Below are 18326 nucleotides of genomic sequence, written 5' to 3' on the forward strand. Positions count from 1 at the left end.
GCTTTGCCCTGCGCTATTTAATAAATGGGGATCATTCCTGATATTTTGGCCAAATTATAAACAATCCAGAACACATGTTTTAGAGACCTCTGCCAAGATGCATGCTCCCAGATATATTCGTTCCTATCACCGAGGAAAATTATATTCTTTCTGAGCGCATTGGTATTTCTTCATTATAAACATTTTAGGGGCTCCGGTTTTTTGTTTTGTTTTAGAGCGCAGCTCTTTTATAGCGCCCGCTTCCGGCTTGAGCGCCGTCGGCGTACCCGCGCGGTGCATAATGGCTAAATTTCCACGCTAAATTTAGCGGAAAATTTTCCCCGCTAAATTTAGCGGAAACTTTGTCCCGCTAAATTTAGCTGAACAAAATTCCCCGCTAAATTTAGCGGAAATATTTCTCCTAAATGGCAAGCAAGCAGGAAAGGAGGAGGGTCATAGCCTCCTCTCTGTACCTTCTCCTCCTCCTCCTAAAGAGCTGCGCTCTAATTCGGCTTTACAGGGGATTGCAAACATCTTTCATTTTTTTGCCTAGATTTGGTACAAATATAAGTACATTACATCTTTAACTAATATTTTGCAGAACTCAATCATGGGTTACATACCCTTCAAGCCTGCACGTATTACATTTTCTTTGCCGTAGTCGAATTGCTTTAATGCTCTGACTTGGTATTCTAAAGTCGTCCTGAAAAAGAATGTAAATTGGTCAGAGTTCGCAATTATTACCGAGTCTCACAGCACATTATACCTTTTCTAAAATGCGATAGCTTTCATAATTACATATTCTCATTGTCTGAGAACCTTTCAGCGTTCGTTGCTTACTTTTCATCTTACAATTTCTAAATGCGTAATACACGCTCTCCATAGAAATTAATAATAATATAGTTCTGCGACTGCACTGAATGCCTTTGAAAAAAAAACATTTGTAACCTGTTCAAATTAATATATATTTGTCGTTGGGTAACCATATTCCGACACTCGTTACTGCTACGGCACCCGAGTAGGTAAAAGTCCTCAGATTACTCTATGTACCTAAATAATACTCTGAACTTTCACCACAAATAATACGAACCACGAAATTAAGCACGTGAAAAATATGTTGAACAATAGTAATGTGACGTAGAGAAAATTGACAAGCAAAATGGGGAAAAAAGCACAAAAGAAATTGAACCTTTTTTTTATACAGTGACGACTTTATGCGCACGCCGCATATGCTCATGTTGCAATCAAAATGTATATGAGACCACACTTTAAATAAATTGAAATTAATTTATTCAAACATTTAATACTCGATCGATAGAAACCAAATGTTTTATATCTGGTTGTTTTTTTTTGTTTTTTTTACTGTTAGTAGCATTGTCTGGTTATCTTTGAAAACATGCAAGATCTGTGTGTTTTAAGAAAAATTTGGTAATAATAGATATCTAATTCCCTAGAAAGTAGTGAATAACGTTTTTTTTCCATTTTTGCAGTTTGGAGGCACAACGTAGTTATAGAACAGACCAGACCTACTGCTAAATTACCCTAGCATCAAGAAGAATGCAGGGCATGGTGTTCCACGCGCCGCACGTGCCGGGGTCTGCAGCAGTAACTGTTCTAAAGCAAAAGCCTAAAACAAAAGGCATCTAGAACGCGCGTTTACCAATGCTTTATTGTGGCTATTTACTTCGAATCTTTTATACGTGGAAGGTGTGCGCGTGCGGCGCGTGGAACACCATTCACGGCATTATCCTTGACACTTGGGTAAAGTTAGCAATAGGTCTGTAGATGCTCGACCTCAGAGCCGTATATGTATAGTTTGGCCATTTATCGGGAACTGTAGGAGACAAATGAAGAGGCGCCATTGGCCGAAAGCGGGCTTGGCGTGTTCACCTTATTGTTTCACACATTATAATCACCTTAATTACCAATCACCTTATTGTTGAACACATTATTATTCTACAAACAATTTGTCACTTAATTTTTTAAATACCGCGACCAAAACTTCTAAGCATACCAAAATGCAGCCATATTTCAAAGCAGTTTAGCAGCGGAACAGACACCGTTGAAAGCTTCTAACATCATAAAACATCAATATCAATTTAGCAGCAGAACGTCATAAAATATTGAACGTCAAGCACCGAGTACAAGCTTTGATATCTTTACATTCGTGTGAGTTATTTCGAAAGCTTTTGTGTATCGCCTGATGTCTAGGAATTACCTCAGGTGTGGTCACCGACGGCTGCCCGATGTGGGATTCAGCCTACTCTAATTCGTCGAACCTTTAAGTGGTGCCGAAAGGAAATGTTTTTCACTTACTTTTTTGTCTGGATGTGGTCTATGTTGTGTCGGCAGCCCAGAAACACTAGCCTAGACGAGTGTTCCAGGGCTGCAGGCGCATAAGTCAGGAGAACTTATATTAAAACGAATGAACAGATTTGGAAATTGCGTCTGGTTGCGGTTTGTGAAGCTCCGTTGGAATGCCGCGACGACATGAGTTCCTAAGAAGCAGCGTCAGTTCGCACGTGGAGTTAGTTAGTCTGAATGTGAGTTGGCGGAGAACACTAACGGCGTTTACTACACTCCGTTCACTCATAAGATGAGACAGCAGCCAAAGCTGCAAGCACGAGCTAGCCCGCCCTCCTGGCTTTGAGACAGGCATTTTTAGCGCGAGCGCTCGTTCTGCGGAGGAACGCTTCAAACCAGTGACCTTGTGCTATCGCCCTCAGATGCTACAATTAGGCGAGTTTGTCACGCGTTGACGCTACCAAGCAGCAAGGCGCGCAACAACAGCGTCTTTGACCGTGCATCAATCATTGACGTCAGGAGCGCGATAGGCATTGCGCTTCTCGCTGGCCGACTTTGAAGCGAGGGGTAGAGAGCTCGCGCTCACGTCATTTTGTTTCCGTACCCCTTCAAGCTGACATTGCAGCCAATGAAGAAAACACGAAAGCACAAGGTTGTGACTTTAAAACGTTCTTTCGCAGAACGAGTGCCCGCGCCAGTAGGGCGCTTCTCAAAGTCAGGAGTATACGGGGTGTACGCCCTTCACCTTTAACCTGAGACTCGAAGCTTCTCCTTTAGCACAAGCTTTCTTCCCTTACTAGCAGAAGTGTGAACGGGCGGGCACGCGCAACCGAAGCACTGCGGAAGCCAGCGAGCTCGCGCTGAAGGCTGAGCTTTTATAATCCGTTCACACTTGAATTGAGACTAGAAGCTCCCGCTTCAGCGCGACCTCATCGGCTTCCGCAGGGGTTTGGTTGCGTGTGCCTGCGCGTTCACACTTGTGTTAACCAGGGCAGAAAGCTCGCGCTGAACGCGGAGCTTCTAGTCTCAGCTCAAAGGGGAACGGAGTATAGTCTCAGCTCAAGGGTAAACGGAGTATAGCTCGCGCTCCTAACTTTGGCTGTAGTCTCAGCTTAAGTGTTGACTGAGTATACTATACTCCGTTCGCCTTTAAACTGAGACTGCAGCCAAAGCTACAAGAGCGAGCTAGCCCACGCTCCTGGCTTTAAGACAGACATTTCTAGCGTTAGCGCTCGTTCTGCGGAAGAGCGCTCCAAAGCAGCGACCTCGAGCCCTCATGCTTCTGGCTTCGGCTGCATCCCCAACTTAAGAAGGAACGAAGGAAACCACAGAAACAGCTCCGTTTTTACAGCGAAGCTGTTTATTACTAGGGTTCCGTAATTTTTAATGTGCGTCAATAAAAACTAAAGAGGGCTTGCACCGCCCTCTGTTTGTCGTCGTTTCAAGCGCTTGCGTGCCTAGTTTCCTTCCGCCGAGTGGTCGTCCCGTCCCTCGTGTCTAGTTTCCTCTGGCTCCTCGGGGTGGCGATAAACCCTGACTAGTGTGCAGGGGCGGATTTAGAGGGGGGGTCCGGATGTCCTGGCTCCCTTCTTGATTTTTACATGTGTAAAATTAAGGGCGTAAAACAAGGGAGAGGGGGAGGGGCTTCCTAAACATATGGCACGCTGACCATCACCTGACCCCCCCTCAGGAAATTTCTGCATCCGCCCCTGCTAGTGTGTGCGCACCTTTCGTCACGATGACCATCGATCAAAACAATAAATATGTTCGTACCTTCGTGCAATATTTTTGTCACGTCTGTGTCGTGTGCTAAACAGCTTCGCTGGTAATCCACCTTGACATAGTGGAATGGTTCATGATTTTTGTTTTGTTCTATTTTGTTTGAAGTGGACTATCCGTTTCGTATCAATAACCTGAAACCTGATGTCGAACAGCGGCTTAAAAGGTCAGTATTTGTTTTATGTCCACTGGTTGTTTTTAAAGTGCAGGGCGGTAATGGTGAACGTCCTCCTCGCAAAATCACATCTTCGGTGACATTCTAGTAGATTCGATCTACTGTTTCGCTTGATGTAGAGCTAAAACTACCGCCGTATGTATCGCCTCCCCATTATGCGGTGTGCAGAATTTATTGTTTGAATCTGCTCTTTCATTGCGGTCGGACGGTGGTAGAAACATCAACGAGGGTCAAGCTTAAAGGGATTGTCCGGTCAAATTTTGTATTCGAGAAAACAACTGAATATCATTGTTATTGCCTCGAGACGCATCGTACGTGCACTATCTGAATTTTATGTGCCCTTCTGCGTGAGTAATTGAATTTATACTGCTCCAATCGCGTTCTAGCGTAAACGATGCTTTCGTTGGCAACATTGAGGCTCTGACGTCACACAACACAAAGCGAGCATTTCTGTCTCGTCGTTTGCCTGCGAGTGAACGCCTCAGCGTGCTTCGTTTTTGGTCGTTGTGCTCGACTTGTTTCGTGGTTGAGTGAGATTTTTGTAGCGCGGTTGGGTGCCACAACCACCGGGCAGCACATGCGACCCAAGACATGACGTTCCACACTTTTCAGCGAGACGTGAAGTGACGAGCAAAATGGATCGTCGCCGTGCGTATACGGTCTAGGTTCCCGTCAAGATCGAGATCCCGCTTATGCAGCAATCATCTCACAGAAAAGAGCTACGAGCTGAGCTCTAAGCGGACAGAAGGCTCGTCAGCTGAGATGTGATTCTGTGCCAACGATACTAAACTACGTCCGTCCACTCCTCGCCCAAACCGGATCAATCAATTTGATTATGCAGCGAAACCGAAACCAACAGCTAGGCCGTCTGGAAACGATACCAGAAGTTATATTTAGCACGCGTGCAGCCAAATTTTGTTTGACCCGCATGTGAAAATAGAGCGTGGCTACGATTCACCAAGCTCGTCCAAGTCAAGTGACGATATGCATTTGAACGGTTCGCCGTTTGCCTTCGACCCGCGAACATCGCCTCTGAGGAGCGACCCGTAGCCTCATCACCGATCCAGTGGGTCCGCCGATACGTGTATTCAGATGTCACTTTGTGTACCTCGGTGCCGCTTCAGAGGCGAAATCTGCATCCTTTGCTTTGCAAGCGCTCCTAGTTCGTTCGGTGGTCGTCTCAGTTGCACGAAACGGCATACGTTTGGTTAAAGCTTATTACTGTTTTCGAGTAATATCCTGCTAAAAGACGTGATTTTTTTTTGCACATGCTTGGAAATGACAATAAAGGAACAGTATTTCAGTAGGGCACAGCCTAGCAGACTATATAATTCGAAACAAAATACAAGACATCCATCGACAAACGCTTGTTTTTTCCGACCATCTGACAAATCTTTGCGTTTTGTGATGTCACGCAGCAGGTACTGATGTCAGCCTTTGGCACTGGCGAAATTCAGGGTGCAGTCTCGTACATACGCTCATGAAAGGTTTAATTAATAACGGGAGATCATGTACCAAAATAAAACTGATGTTTGTCTACATGAAGGCTAAATCGGCGTAATGAGCGCAAAAGCTTAAGTACTTCCGGTTTCGACCGGACAATACCTGTCTGAAAGCTTCGCAATGCTATTCATCGCTTGCAAAGCCAAACATCAAGTAAACACCAAGTTTCGGTCAATGAACAATCTTGCGGTATTTGCAAGCGGTTGGAAAACATTGCTCAGACAGTGGTTACCAAGACACTGTCCAACAGGTGTCATCCGATCTAGCAGGGACTGAAGAGCGAAGTAGACGGAACTTGTTAAAGGAAAACCTGGGTCCAAATTGAAACCAAAATAAATGACTGGTCACAGCCGAAATATTACTTCAAAGTAAAGCCGCGCACTCCACTAAAACTGATTTTAAAGATACGACCAGCTGCTCTTTAGTAGGCACGAGCGGGTTAGCTTTTAGTCAAGGAACACTGATGCAGCTCCACCGTAATGTCACGTGGAGTCGGAGCTGTGGTTGATTCCACACGGTGTACCGTGTACCTAGCACCATGGTGACGTAACGTCACGGCCGTACCGCTGATGATCAGTGTTGCCATCCCTGTGGCAGATAGTTTCGGTTTCGCCATAGACACCCGAAACCAAAGTTTGAGTCATAATATAAAACTACACGCAATATCAAAAAAAAAAAAAAAAATTATACCTTGTAAAGCAGGTAACGTTTCGGTGTCCGTTGAAGATTATTTTAAATGAAAATCACAACATGGGGGGGGGGGGGGGGGGGAGAATGCAAAGCACCAAATAAATTGCGCTATGCCGTTCATTACTAGTTCGCGATAAAATATTAAAAATTGCCCCACATTTTTTATTAAATTGTGCTGAGTTTCTTTTTTTTTTTAAGTACACTATTTAGAAGTTTAGTACCTTGAACGGCCACAGTTTAGAATTCAGTAGATTCTGCCCCTTCACACAACCGTCATGAAATAGTTTTTTCATCTTGCCACCGACCAGCAATGGGCAAAATACATGCAAATATGTATCGAAATGCAAATACAAAATACTTCGTCAAAAATGTATTTAATTACAAATCTAATTACTTTTCCAAAAAAACATTTAAGTACAAGATACAAATACAACCATATGTATTTGGTCTCCTCCAAATACTTTTCCAAATACTTCCTCAAAATTTGCGTCAGCGACTTCAGGGCACCTGCAACGGGTTTCTGGGTATCTCATTTTAATTTTGCATCGCACACTCGGGAGTTAGTGTGCGAGGCTCTAGTGACGTAATAAAAATAGAATTAAAAAAAATGTAATCAGCTTAGACGTAATAGGTGAAAAAAGTACAGAGCTTCAAGCAGCTTTTTTTGTCGATTACATTTTGGTATAGACCAACAAAGAACCGAGACGACCAAGACGCGCAGCACTAAGTAGAGAATTTTTTATTGTTGCAACTCGCACCAGTTACGAAAATCTGGACGACCCGCGCATTTAGAATGTTCCAGGCAAAAATATGGATGGAAATCAAGCTGGAAAGCATCACAAGTTGTCACAGGCACTTATTTAGCCAGTCTGCCTGTGAACGTCGATTTCGTCACTATTCTTGCCCTGGACTAGCACCGTAATCACAAAGTCACTAAACGCTTGTGCTTAATCGAGAGACACTGCATTCGGTGCAGGACGTAGCTTTCTTCCTGCTCTGGACAGTGCCTTTAAAGTAAAGCCGGAGGAGAAAGAGAAAAGAAGCCCCATGGCCGAATAAAGGATGGAGACTATATCTTATAACCACATGTAAAAATACAAGATGTATTTTCGCCCACAAAATTGTATTTAATTACAATTGTATTTGAAATACCCACGTTTTAGTATTTAAATACACACGTCAAATACTTTACCCAATTTGTAATCAAATACAAATACAAAATACACAAAGTATTTGAAATACGTATTTCAAATACTTGTACTTGAAATACTGCCCATCCCTGCCACCGACTATTATAATCTATAGAAACAACCATTTTCCAAAGTAATATGAATGTCCTTAAAGTAAAATAATTTAATGAAGCCTTTAAAATGTTCGTTTAATAACATGTATATTTCGACTACTTACTGATTGCCTGAAGTCATGTTGATATATGTTCTCGTGTAATTGGCAATTTTTAGCGTTTCGTTATATACAGTTGATTTTACTTTCACACAAGTGATATTTGGTTCGTAATCCTTTGAACGAAACAGCAGTACATATGTATCATTTCGTTCAAGAGCCTGAAAAACAAAATTTGTAGCGCTCAATATTAAAGAACACACACAATTTTTATTAGGTTTCAGTTACCCTTTATTTGACCGAAACTTGAAAAACGGTGAAGGCCATGGAACCAATGAGCCAATCAGTGCTTTGGAATAAAGCACGTGAGAACGTATTGTCGGAGAGCACATCTGCTGTGACGTCTGTGACGCCCTTCGCTGTGTTTCTCTGATTACATAAAAAAACAACCTTACCGCTCGCTTTTTTTAAGAATTTTGAAGCGAAATATATAAATATCCAGGGATGCAGGCAGAAATCTCAGCACCCACTGATGCTACAAAATTTTTCACATATTTGTTACCCCTACACTAAACCGTTAGGTATTTCTCTGCACTGCCTAAAAGCAATGATATTTATATATAAATTAAGCTAAACAATATATAGGTAATTTCATTTCAAATCGTGCAAGAAAAAGACCATGGGTCCTCAAAAATTTCTGAAAAAAAAAAATATGTTGGTGGAAATTGTGTGAATAGAAGAAAACAACAATATTGAACTACGGGAAATTTGTGTTCTTGAGTTTTGGGCTTCGAAAAGGCAGAAGGTAGGTCTTCCGAGAGGATCCTCTGAGCGCTGCGTGCCAACGCCGAAGCAGAAACGTCCGAGGCGCCGAGAGGATCAGTGGGGTCCTCGGCTGTTTGTGCTCTGCCGCGGGCACGCAGCGCCATGGGGTGGTGCTAATTGAAACTGACGCGCGGCGGCTTCATATCACAACTGTTTTGCGCGGATTTTTGCGTGGTTTCAAAGCTCGGATGCCTCAGATCGTGGCTTTGGGAATTTATCTGCCGTTTGGCGCGGCTGATGACGTCTGCTCGCTCCATGGGACAGTCAATGCTTTCGCGTTAATATTGTCACGAAGGACAAGTGATGAGGCGGCGAATAAAGCCGGGAACACATTTGCGAAAAAGAGTCGAATTTTGTGCGAAAACCGCACAAGAAAATCGCACGGCCAGCTAGGCTCCTCCCCTTTTCCGAAAATCGGGAGCGGTTCGAAAGATCTGCAGTGCCAGATATTTTCGCACGGCGCCTCCGAATTCGGGGCGGAGGAGCTCGGTGAGCGAAAGCCCGGAACAGGACGGAACGAAAAGATACGATCGGCTCGCAACATGGTGGCTCACGCAGCTTCAGAAGCAGCGCAGGCAACATCGTATGCCATCCCTGCGTTCTTATCTCAACATTACTCTTGCAAATAAAGATTATTATTATTATTATTATTATGAGGAAACCAGTTCAGTCTCTGTCTCAAAGGGTGGTGGTACAAATGCTCGCGTGGCATTCAACGAGGTTTTAACAGCTGAAGTTCTTAAGAGGCGCGAAATATGGGAATCCAGTTCGCCAGACTACCGAACAGGAACAGCCTCCTGAAGTCGGAGCACAAACACCGCAGTGCATTGCGATTTCCGCGCCGCGCGTTTCACCTCATCTGGCTCGTCTTCCGAAAATCGCAAGCTACGATTTTCGCAGCCTCCGATTTCTCTCCGATTTTCGGTTCGTTTTTTCGCAAATGTGTTCCCGGCTTAACGGAGTAAACTGAACGTTTAATCGGGCGAACTTGTGCCCAAAAAGTAAAAGGGGAAAGAAAGATAACAACAGAGCGTGGCGGGCGTCGAAGGCGGCGAAGCAGCAAGTTCGAACGCTGAGGCGAAACTGACTCGACAAGGTCGCGGGCGGCCTCTTATCTAGAGTGCGTCGCTATCTCGAAGATTCGGCGAAAGCGGCTCGAGTGTTGCGTGATCGGGGCGAGAATGAACACGCACTTTCTACAAAACAAAAGCAGGAATAAATGATATAAGTTACGTGCGGTACATGAATAAACGAGAACTTTCTGGAGGTTCCGGATCGAGCGTTGCTTTCTCAGCCCTGCGCGCGGCATTATCCCCCTCTTTAAAAGTGCATCGTCCCGATGCAGCCCAAAAAACGGAAAACAAAAAAGAGACCCCGCGAAACGGGATCCCGTACAAGTACGGACGGAATTTGGTTATCGCCCAGACGACAGCAAGACATTCTTTGTCGATCGTTGAATAATTTTGTTCTGCCTTGGACAGCGCCCGGCTTGCGTAAGCGATTACCCTCTCTGCCCGTTCTCGTCGCTGAACGAGTACCGCACCGAGACCGGTATTGCTGGCGTCCGTGTGGATTTCAGTTTCCGCCGACTGGTCAAAATGTCCGAGGATAGGGGGCGACTGGAGCCTTCGCTTGAGTTCGTCGAACGCTTGCTCTTGCTCCTCTCCCCAATGGAACTGCACATCGTCTTTCGTCAGATGCGTCAGCGGTGCAGCAATTTGCGCAAAGTCACGAACGAAACGTCTGTAATAGGCGCATAGCCCAAGGAATCTTCGAACGGTCTTCTTGTCTGATGGCTTCGGGAACCCGACGACAGCGGACGTCTTGGCGGGATCAGGGCTTACACCCTGAGCACTCACGACGTGGCCCAAGAATTTCAGCTCACCATAGGCAAACCGACACTTAGAAGGCTTGAGGGTCAGCCCAGCAGCTTTGAAGGCCTGTAGCACGGCTCGCAGTCTTCTCAGGTGTTCATCGAATTCGCTTGCGAATACCACAACATCGTCGAGGTAGACGAGACAGCTTTGCCATTTCAAGCCGGCAAGGACGGTGTCCATAACGCGCTGGAAGGTTGCCGGCGCTGTGCACAGCCCGAACGGCATTACTTTAAACTCATACAGTCCGTCCGGCGTGACGAAGGCCGTCTTCTCACGATCTCGTTCGTCGACCTCAATCTGCCAGTACCCGCTCTTCAAGTCCATCGACGAAAAGTATCGGGCGTGGCGTAGCCGCTCCAGGGTGTCGTCGATGCGTGGCAGCGGGTAGACGTCCGTTTTAGAGCCCAGCTCTTAGGGGCCCGTTTCCGGCTTGAGCGGCGTCGGCGTAACCGCGCGGTGCATCATGGGAAATGTCCCATAATGCACCGCGCGAGCCCCCCCCCCCCCGGGGTCACGTGACCTCGTGGGGGGCACGTGACCCCCCGAGGTCACGTGACCCCGGTGCATCATGGGAAATGTCCCATAATGCACCGCGCGAGCCCCCCACCGGGGTCACGTGACCTCGTGGGGGGCACGTGACCCCCCCGAGGTCACGTGACCCCCCGAAGTCACGTGACTCCCCTGAGGTCACGTGACCCCCGCCGATGTCGCGTGACCCCCCAATGACGTCATCGTCACTGATGACGTCACCGGCATCCACATCGTCATCGTCATCATCACTGATGACGTCAACATCACTGATGACGTCACCGACATCCACATCGTCATCGTCATCATCACTGATGACGTCACCGGCATTCACATCGTCATCGTCATCATCACTGATGACGTCACCGGCATCCGCATCGTCATCGTCATCATCACTGATGACGTTACCGACATCCGCATCGTCATCGTCATAATCACTGATGACGTCATCAGTGACGTCACGGATGTCGTCACCGGCATCCACATCGTCATCGTCATCGTCACTGATGACGTCACCGGCATCCGCATCGTCATCGTCATCATCACTGATGACGTCACCGGCATCCGCATCGTCATCGTCATCATCACTGATGACGTTACCGACATCCGCATCATCATCACTGATGACGTCACCGACATTCGCATCGTCATCGTCATCATCACTGGTGAAGTCATCAGTGACGTCACTAATGACGTCATCGGTACCCGCATCGTCATCGTCACTGATGATGTCATCAGTGACGTCAGCGACGACATCATCGGCATTGGGGGTCACGTGACCCCCAAGGTCACGTGACCCCCCAAGGTCACGTGACCCCAACTTGGTTAGTTTAATCCCCCCCCCCCAGTGCCCTTCCCTCCTCCTCCTCAAGAGTTGCGCTCTAATTCGGCGTTACAGGGAGTTGTAAGCAGCTTTCACTTTTTTGTTACGGCGTTCAGTCGGCGATAGTCCACGCAGAACCGGAGTCCCGTCTTTCTCTTTTACCAGGACTACTGGTGAAGCCCACGGACTGCTTGAGGGCTGGACAATGTCGTCGTCAAGCATTTCTTGTACCTGCTGCTGGATGGCTTCCCTTTCTTTCACGGAGACCCTGTACGGCGGCCGATGCACAGGGAGTGCGTCGTCATCAGTAATTATCCGATGTTTCGCAACCGTCGTTTGGCGCACCTTCGACGACGCGGAGAAGCACTCACTGGACTTGGTGAGAAGGTCACGCAGTTGTCGCCGTTGTGGGGCTGAGAGGGATGGGTCGATGTCAAGCTCTGAGGACGTGATTGTCTTGTTCTGCGTCGGAGAGGCGTCTTCTGAGATCACGGCGATCGCGGCTGAGTCTTGAATTTCCTCGACGTAGCCCACAGCTGTACCCTTTTTAAGGTGCTGCGACTCTTGCCGGAAGTTGGTGACAAGGGCTACGGTACGCCCGTCCTGGAGCTCGGTTACGCCTCTTGCAATGCCAATCCCTCGTCCGCGGAGAAGTTGGACGCTTCCTTCCAGCAGCGCTACACCGCAGGTGGCTCCTTCGGTCCCGACGGGCACGAAGACACTCGACAGCGGCGGCAGGTTTACGTGGCTGGCGAGGACTCGCACTGCAGCTAACGTCGGTTTGGTGTTTTCTACCGATGGGACAGGCTTCCGAAGCGTCAGCTTGTTCTCCGCAAGGTCGATGATGGCGCCGTATTCACACAGGAAGTCCATTCCGAGAATGACGTCCCTCGAACAGTCTTGCAGAACGACGAACTGCACAGGGCATGTTTCGCTGTGAATCTCGACGCCAGCGGTGCATCTCCCGACTGGTGTAATCAGGTGTCCTCCGGCGGTTCTTATTTGTGCTTCATCCCACGGCGTCATGACTTTTCGAAGGCGGTGGGACAGCCTCCCACTCAAGACTGAGTAGTCTGCTCCGGTGTCCACGAGTGCCGATGAGTCGAGGCCGTCAATAACAACGTTTAGGTTGTTGGACACCGAAGCAGGAGCGTCGTTGTGATGCGTAGCGTCCGGAGAGTGGGAGTGCTCTGTCGTTCTTGGAGGTTCTTTACGTCGGTCGTCTTCGGCAACTCCACCTCCAGGGGTTGCCGCGCCTAGTTTCCCCGGCGAGGAGCGAGGGGCGACAGGCTTTCACGTCGGGGTCGGTGCATCGGCGAAGCTGTACGTCGCGGCGACGGCGACCGGAACACTCGGCGGGACGCAGGCTCGGGGGACTGGGGTCGTCGCAGGTACTCGTCGATCTCCAGAGGGCGTTCACCATACCGGGGGCGCGGGTCGTTTGGGTGGAAGCCCCGCAGCCCGAGTCGTCGGTATGGGCATTGGCGGTAGGTGTGGTTTGCCTCTCCGCAGTGGAAACACAGTGAGCGTCGGTCGGGCGTTCGCCACACGTCGGTCTTCCGAGGTGCGCGGGGCTCTTGGGCGGCGTACCGCACCTGGTCGTCGCGGCGGTGGTCGTGCTGCGGCGCAGGAGGACGACGTCGGGGCGGCGCAACATAGGCTGGAGGAGGAGGCGGTGGCCGTCGGGCCACTGCGGCGTAGGTCAGGGCGGGCTCTTCGGGTGGTGCTACGCAGGCAGGAGCCTCCGGTTGAATTGCCCGCTGGACTTCTTCGCGCACCACTTCGGCTATCGACAGCTCAGCCGGCTGGTTGGCAGCAGGCAGCAGCTTCTGGAGCTCCTCCCGTACGATGTCGCGGACGATTTCCCGAAGGCCGTCGACACCGGTGGCGTTCAGGTCTAGTCGGCAAGATGCCGCGGTTCGAGGAGCAGGCACGCCGGCGAGTCGATGGTAATGGCTTGCTCGGGCCGACAGCGCTCGCTCGATGTTAGTGGCTTCAGCCACAAAACCGTCGACGGTTGTCGGGGGATGGCGGACAAGGCCCCCAAAAATTTCAGCCTTCACGCCACGCATGAGGACGCGAAGCTTCTTCTCATCGGCTGCCTCCGGATCGGCTCGGGCACATAGGCGCATGACATCCTTTACGAAGCTGGTCACGCTTTCGTTGGGGCCCTGCACCCTTGTTTGAAGGAGGTCCTCCGCTCGCTGCCGACGGTGGTGGTTGAGGAACGTTCGCTTCATTTCCGCGGCGCAGGACTCCCACGTAGTGAAGGACGCTTCGTGGTTTTCAAACCAATGCCTCGCAGTTCCTTCAAGCGCGAAGTAGAGATTGTGGAGGCATTGTTCAGTCGTCCATCTGTTGTGGCGGGCTACACGTTCATAGTGTTGCAGCCAGTCTTCAACGTCCTCGTGGACGTCTCCGTGGAAAGGTGTTGGAGTCCTGGGTGCGATTGGCAGGTACACAACGGCAGAAGCGGCCGGGGTCTGGGGCTGGTTGGCCATCGTCGTCTTCGGCTTGGTCGTGGGTGGCAGAGGTCCGTGTTCCGGGGTAGACCTCGGATGCGGCGACTTGACCGGGTCTCGATCTGGTCTTCGTCGGGTCCTCCGGAGCTTGGGTTCGGACTTGTACCGCGGGAACTTGGAGGGCTGCGCTGCACGGACATGCGGTACCCCGCACCTCCACCAAAATGTCACGAAGGACAAGTGATGAGGCGGCGAATAACGGAGTAAACTGAACGTTTAATCGGGCGAACTTGTGCCCAAAGAGTAAAAGGAGAAAGAAAGATAACAACAGAGCGTGGCGGGCGTCGAAGGCGGCGAAGAAGCAAGTTCGAACACTGAGGCGAAACTGACTGGGCAAGCTCGCGGGCGGCCTCTTATATAGAGTGCGTCGCTATCTCGAAGATTCGGCGAAAGCGGCTCGAGCGTCGCGTGATCGGGGCGAGAATGAACACGCACTTTCTAGATAGCAAAAGCAGGAATAAATGATAGAAGTTACGTGCGGCACATGAATAAACGAGAACTTTCTGGAGGTTCCGGATCGAGCGTTGCTTTCTCAGCCCTGCGCGCAATATAAAGAAGTCAAGATGCTTTGAACCATCCTAGTTTCTTTCCAGTATACGTGAAAATACGGCCGCATGAAGGAAAAAAGCTCCGCACTTGGCCCGCTGTGTTTTTAAAACAATTGATCTAGGACCCCTGTGTGTCATCGTCTGACGTAAAAAGTTTGTGAAAGTTAGTTTTTATACTTGCTAAATAAAACAACACTTTTGAAAATGTTTGTTTAAAAACAGTTTTGTGAATTCATAAATTTTGTAATAAAACTGGACGTGTGTATGAGCTTCTTAATTATCATAGCATACCAGTCACACGTCCTTTTTACTAAATGGTACATGATCTCAAATATTATAAAAATGCTCACTTCCTAGGCATATAACAATGATGTAAAATGTTCGGCAACGCCCCATACCTTTTCATTTTAAATGGGGAACAAATATGTCTTCTTTCCAAACGCACTTCTCATTATGACGAACCATTAAGTAAAAATAAATTACTTTTTGTAAATTTAAAAATGCATAAAATTTTTTTGATGTAAAACATTAAATTAATAAAGAATACCTATTGTTAAATGACGATATGATTTGGGTTTTCAGATTTTCTTTTCAAGTTTATATTGTTGTTTATTTTATATAAACCACATTTAAATTAACAATATTATGATTTTTAAATAGGCGTAAATACAAGCGTTTATTTGACATGTTTCTTATGCCTTTAATAATTATACATAAAAAGATAACTCGGTTGAAAGTTCGCTCAATATTTTCAAAGGTGCACGATTCAATCATTTGTATTTAATAAAATAAAATGAAATTTAACCCTTCTATACAAAGACTCAAAGTAACAAAAGTTAGCATGGTGGCGAAAAAAAAAAAAGAATCTAAGCGTTGCGAGACTCCAAAATGTGTCACTCGTGAAAACTGCAAGAATCGCAAAACCTACCTCTGTTCTTACGAAGCCAAAAACTCAAGAACAAAACATTTTCTGTAGCTCTAATTTGAAACTTTGTTCTAGTCACATACGTTCCACCAAAATATATTTTTTTCCGAATTTTCTGAGATTCCATCATGTTTTTTTGCACGATTTGAAACGAAATAACCCATACGTGATCTTCCTCCCAAAATTACATCAGCGGTGGGTCGTCCGTTCTCCAAGCTAATGCATGATTTAGATTCTGGACAATAATTTCTGAAAATCACGTATACATGAAGTGAGCAATGCCAAGGGCGGTGAAAATCTAGGTAAAAAATCGTGTAAACTGTACTATGAGAACGTCGTCCGGTGCAACGACGCAGTTCACAGCAAATTTGTTTTAGGAATGCAAACAAAAGATGGTATTCACTAGACTTAAAATTATGTAAACAAGTTAGTGATTCCTCAAACACTGTTTACATAACAAGCAAAACAGGGCCTAGTTCAAATAATAAAGAAATACGCGGTAGAATCTAGAAACTCCGTGGCAGATTTTAAATGTCCAGAGATTGCGGAAGTTCTAAGACTTGAGCATGTATCCTTCTCAAAAGAAGCTCCGCTTGGGCCATGTCGCTCAGAGCAAACTCGTACCAACGCTTTGCAAGTAACGCGTTACTCATATATAGTTAATTCTCGTAACAAAGTAACGACTTCGTTACTTCTTTAGAAAAGAACCGAGTTGCGTATTTTCGCTACCTGCTGACTGAGTAACAAGTGACGGTATTTAGTTATTTCTGGAAAGGAACGTCTAAAACGCAAGTTACCGTATTTGGTTTTCACTCCAGTTCGCGCCTGTGACTTTCACGGTAAGAAAACATTCAACAATAAATTAAAAAAATTGAATGCGTTAAAAAGCTATAGGCATTACTGACGACACGAAGTATTAAAAGGCGGCCATTGCTTCAGAAAAAAGGACGCATTGATATTAACGCGATAGTAATGCGTTATTTTCGTGTCGAACTAATGCTTTATTTTTGAATCCCGGTAACGAGTAACGTGCTTAGTTATTTTAGAGCGAGTAATTAGTAACTGCATTTGGTGACTTTTTTTCAGTAACGTGCACATGTTTGGTTTAGAGCTTGTCGATTCACTTCTCTAGAACCCATTCTTCGCGATTCCTCAGTTCAAGCAATATCGTGCTCTTCCCGTGTGCGCTCACAAACTGACAACGCTGAAGCCGGCATGCCAGCTAAGGAAACAATGAGAATCCGCACGAGGCAAAGTCGGGTGTGTTCGGAGGGTGTGAAAATACAGCAGTGGTTCTTTTTTTTCTTTTTTTTTTGCGAGGAAGGATGAAACATGGAAAGAGCTGTGGATGAGCAGTCGCAGGTACCCTTCTACGTTCTTCGTATACAATCTTTTACCTGCCTTTGCCGACCCTCTTGTGCGATTTAAAGGCTCTCTAAGATGAGAGGTTGTTCTTGCCACTGCCCTGTTTTATTATGTGGCGAGGCTTTGGTAAAATTGCGCAAATCTAACGCAAATGTTTAAAGCGCCGCTCCATAAAGGCCGTACCCAGAGCCTTGCTCACAAGACTGCGCTTAAAAAAAAAAACACGCTCTTGAGAGCTTCTTCGATGCCCCAAAAGCTCTTTCAGTTCGTGAAGAACGGCTTCGCTTCAAGCACAATCGCCCCCTGGCGCATTAGAAAGGCAACTAGGCAGCGAAGGACTGATTCGCAAGGTTTTTAACGAAAAACACTTTTAGGTGGAGCTTAACCAAACCTTTTAGGGTGAAAAATACGGACAAGCATAACGACCGCTAAACGAATTATTATTATTTTTTTTTTGCATTCAAGTTTTTTTTTAATTATTATTGAGGGATGTACTATTGCGGCCAATATGAGCTGAAACAGTCGTTTATACTTCTTTGCCGTACCTGCCACTATACTAGGACGTTGTGGTTCTAACTAATCATAAAATGCGAACATAAGTTCCATACTTCGGACTATATCACAAATTGAGAAATAATAAAGCTTGTGGGAAAAGCAGACACTTGAAAAGGCCGGATCGGGTGCTTCAGTTCCTATTTTCCGCGGGAATAGGTAGCTACCAGCGACTGCATTATGTGTTTAGACCGAGACTACTGGGAAGGGGGGGGGGGGGTGTTATCACTATATAAGTGCAGAATCACTTGCGATTCTGCTGTACTGTCGACTATGAATGGACTACAAACGGGGGAACGCGTGGCCGCTGATGCATGCTGTGATACGTGAAGGCTGATGAATCCGACAACTCGAAAGGGCGGTGCAATGGTATCCGCTTATCCTGGCTTACCATAGAGTAATATACACAAGGTAAAGAGCGTACACTGCCACAGGCCCCAGCGGCCCAGATAGACCAGTCACAGGTAGCGCTCCTAGCGGGCGGTATTAAGTATAATCTGATTCCGTTTCCGGTCAAGTTAGTTTCGGTTTCGGTTTGGGCGTTTTTGCTCCGGTTCTCCGGTACCCTTCTCTCTTTCTTTCATCCTCGC

At 47.0% G+C, this 18326-nt stretch overlaps 1 protein-coding gene across 1 annotated transcript in view; it reads right to left on the reverse strand.

Annotated features, from left to right (window-relative positions):
* Positions 1-18326, reverse strand: part of LOC121838215 — a 34282-nt gene that overhangs the window by 10291 nt on the left and 5665 nt on the right. Inside the window, exons 2-3 of the mRNA XM_042294312.1 lie at positions 7838-7992; positions 603-682 (exon numbers count right to left, since the gene is read on the reverse strand). Of these exons, the coding sequence (XP_042150246.1) occupies positions 603-682; positions 7838-7992 (235 nt within the window). The remainder of the gene's footprint in view (positions 1-602; positions 683-7837; positions 7993-18326) is intronic.

Source organism: Ixodes scapularis, unplaced genomic scaffold (assembly GCF_016920785.2).
Source record: "Ixodes scapularis isolate PalLabHiFi unplaced genomic scaffold, ASM1692078v2 PGA_scaffold5__190_contigs__length_132052651, whole genome shotgun sequence".
Classification (NCBI taxonomy): domain Eukaryota; kingdom Metazoa; phylum Arthropoda; class Arachnida; order Ixodida; family Ixodidae; genus Ixodes; species Ixodes scapularis.